Source organism: Nicotiana tomentosiformis, chromosome 4, assembly GCF_000390325.3.
Source record: "Nicotiana tomentosiformis chromosome 4, ASM39032v3, whole genome shotgun sequence".
NCBI lineage: Eukaryota > Viridiplantae > Streptophyta > Magnoliopsida > Solanales > Solanaceae > Nicotiana > Nicotiana tomentosiformis.
Genome location: NC_090815.1, coordinates 20,630,348 through 20,632,549, shown reverse-complemented (window position 1 = coordinate 20,632,549; position 2,202 = coordinate 20,630,348). Strand labels below are relative to the sequence as shown.

The 2,202-nt window shown below is 36.3% G+C and overlaps 1 protein-coding gene across 1 annotated transcript; it reads left to right on the top strand.

Moving 5' to 3' along the window:
- Positions 1–1,216: 1,216 nt before the first annotated feature.
- On the top strand, positions 1,217–1,996 carry LOC104094297 (uncharacterized). The gene has a single exon (XM_009600210.2). It carries the CDS (start codon positions 1,217–1,219, stop codon positions 1,994–1,996), a length of 780 nt encoding a protein of 259 aa, XP_009598505.2.
- The last annotated feature ends 206 nt before the right edge of the window (positions 1,997–2,202 follow it).

Sequence of the window (2,202 nt, the reverse complement as noted above, 5' to 3'; positions counted from 1 at the left end):
GGAAAATTAGGAGGGGATGAAGACTACTACACGAGTTCCGATATTGGAAGTGATGATAGCACAGATGAGTTAGATGTTTTAGCTGAAAGGGGTATTGACATACCTCCTAGAAGGAGAAGTAAAAAGGTAAGGTTTGACCCTGACTATTACCTTGCTATTTTTGAGCTTGGTATGGCATTTGAAAATATTGTAGAGTTTATAAAAGTAGTAGCCTCATATGCTGTGGAGAACAAAGTGCAACTAACAATTAGGCCTAATGAAAAGGATAGGGTTAGAGTTAAGTGTAAAGGAGCCAAGTGTAACTCGGAATTGTATGCAAGCAATTATGGAGATTCATATGACTTTACTGTGAAGAAGTACCATCCAACTCATAATTGCAACACCAAAAATAAGAACAAATTATGTACTTCTAAGTATATTGCCAATAAATATAAATATAGGATTATTTCCCAGCCAAATATTAAGTTGTGGAGATTCAAGATTTGGTCATGGATAAGTTAGGTTTATATGTTGGAAGGACTGTTTGTTACAGGACTAAGTGTAGGGTGATAAGTCAATTCATGGGTGACTGGAGGATGGAATTTAACAGACTTGCTGATTATACCGATATTATTAAGCAAACAAATCCTGGGAGTTCATGCTGGATCAGAACATATAGTGAGACTATTCCTGGCAAGAATCTATTTGTCTATTTCTATCTATGTTTAGATGCTTTGAAAAGAGGATAGTTAGAAGGGTGCAGAAGGATTATAGGATTTGATGGTTGTTTTCTAAAGGGAATCTGAAAGGGTGAGTTACTTGTTGCAGTTAGTAGAAATGGTAACAATCAAATATTTCCTATTGCATGGGTTGTAGTTGATGAAGAGATAAAACACTCCTCGAGTTGGTTCATCTCATATTTGATTGCAGATTTACAGTTGGGATATGGTGTTGGCTTAACTGTTATGTCAGATATGCAAAAGGTAAAGTTACAATCAACTTTTAATTTTTCTTTTTCCTGCTTTATATATACTGTCCACTAACAATTATTACTATTTTTTGTAGGGACTAGTACCAACTATAAAGGGAATTACTACCAATGGCACAACACAGAATGTGTGCTAAACACATTTGGTCTAACTGGTCCAAGAACTGGAGAGGTGAAGAAAGGGGAAAACAATTATGGAGATGTTCCAAAGCATCTTATGAAGTAAAATTCAAGGAAGAACTGGAAGCAATGAATAAGCTTGGTTATAAGATATATGAAGACTTGTTGAAGTATGATAAAAAGTATTGGTGTAGGGCATACTTTAGAGAAGATTCAAAGTGTGATGTCATTGAGAATAACATGTGTGAAACATTCAATTCTTGGATAGTAGGTCCTAGACACAAGTCTGTTATAACTATGTTGGAAGAAATTAGACATAAAATCATGAATAGGACCATTGAAATGAGGAGGTTTGCTGAGACTTGGGTTACTGACATTGCACCAATGGTTATAGTGATACTGGAAGAGAACAAAGCCCTTTCTAGGAGGTGTAAGGTTATGTGGAATACAGAACATGGGTTTGAAGTTGATGAAGGTGTGTACAGATTCATTGTTGATTTTAGGACCATGACATGTACTTGTAGATCATGGATGTTGAGGGGCATTCCATGTCAACATGCAGTATGTGCATTATGTGATAGAGAAATGGACCCACATGATTATGTTGCCCACTGGTATAGGAAGGAAACTTTCCTTAAAGCTTACCAGCATTTCATTCAACCAATTCCCAACATGAAGATGTGGTCGGATTCAACAAATCCATCTATAGAGCCTCCGGAACCTAAACCTATGCCAGGTAGACCAAAGAGATATAGGAGAAAAGCCAAGGATGAACCAAGAAAAAAACATGGTAAACTATCAAAGAAAGGGGTAAAGATGACTTGTTCAAACTATGGGTGTTTAACGGGCGGGCTGGGATGGGTTGGACACAAAAAATCAGCTCGTCCGTTTAACATTGCGGGCTGTTAGCGGGCTGTACTTTTTTGGGTTTTTTTTGTCCTTCCGGGTTCGGTCTTAGCGGGTTGTTAGCGGGCTGTGGATTTTTTTTTAAAGGTAAATTTTATTTTTCTTATTCAATATTATTGATACTTAAGTGTTTGCAAACTTTTAAGGCTTAGAATTAAACTTTGAAGTTTAAAATTTGAAAGTAAGTGGCTACAAAAAATTATTTAGTA

Coding starts and splice junctions, on each gene's coding strand:
- LOC104094297 (XM_009600210.2), top strand. CDS start 1,217: ATGAATAAGCTTGGTTATAAGATATATGAAGACTTGTTGAAGTATGAT.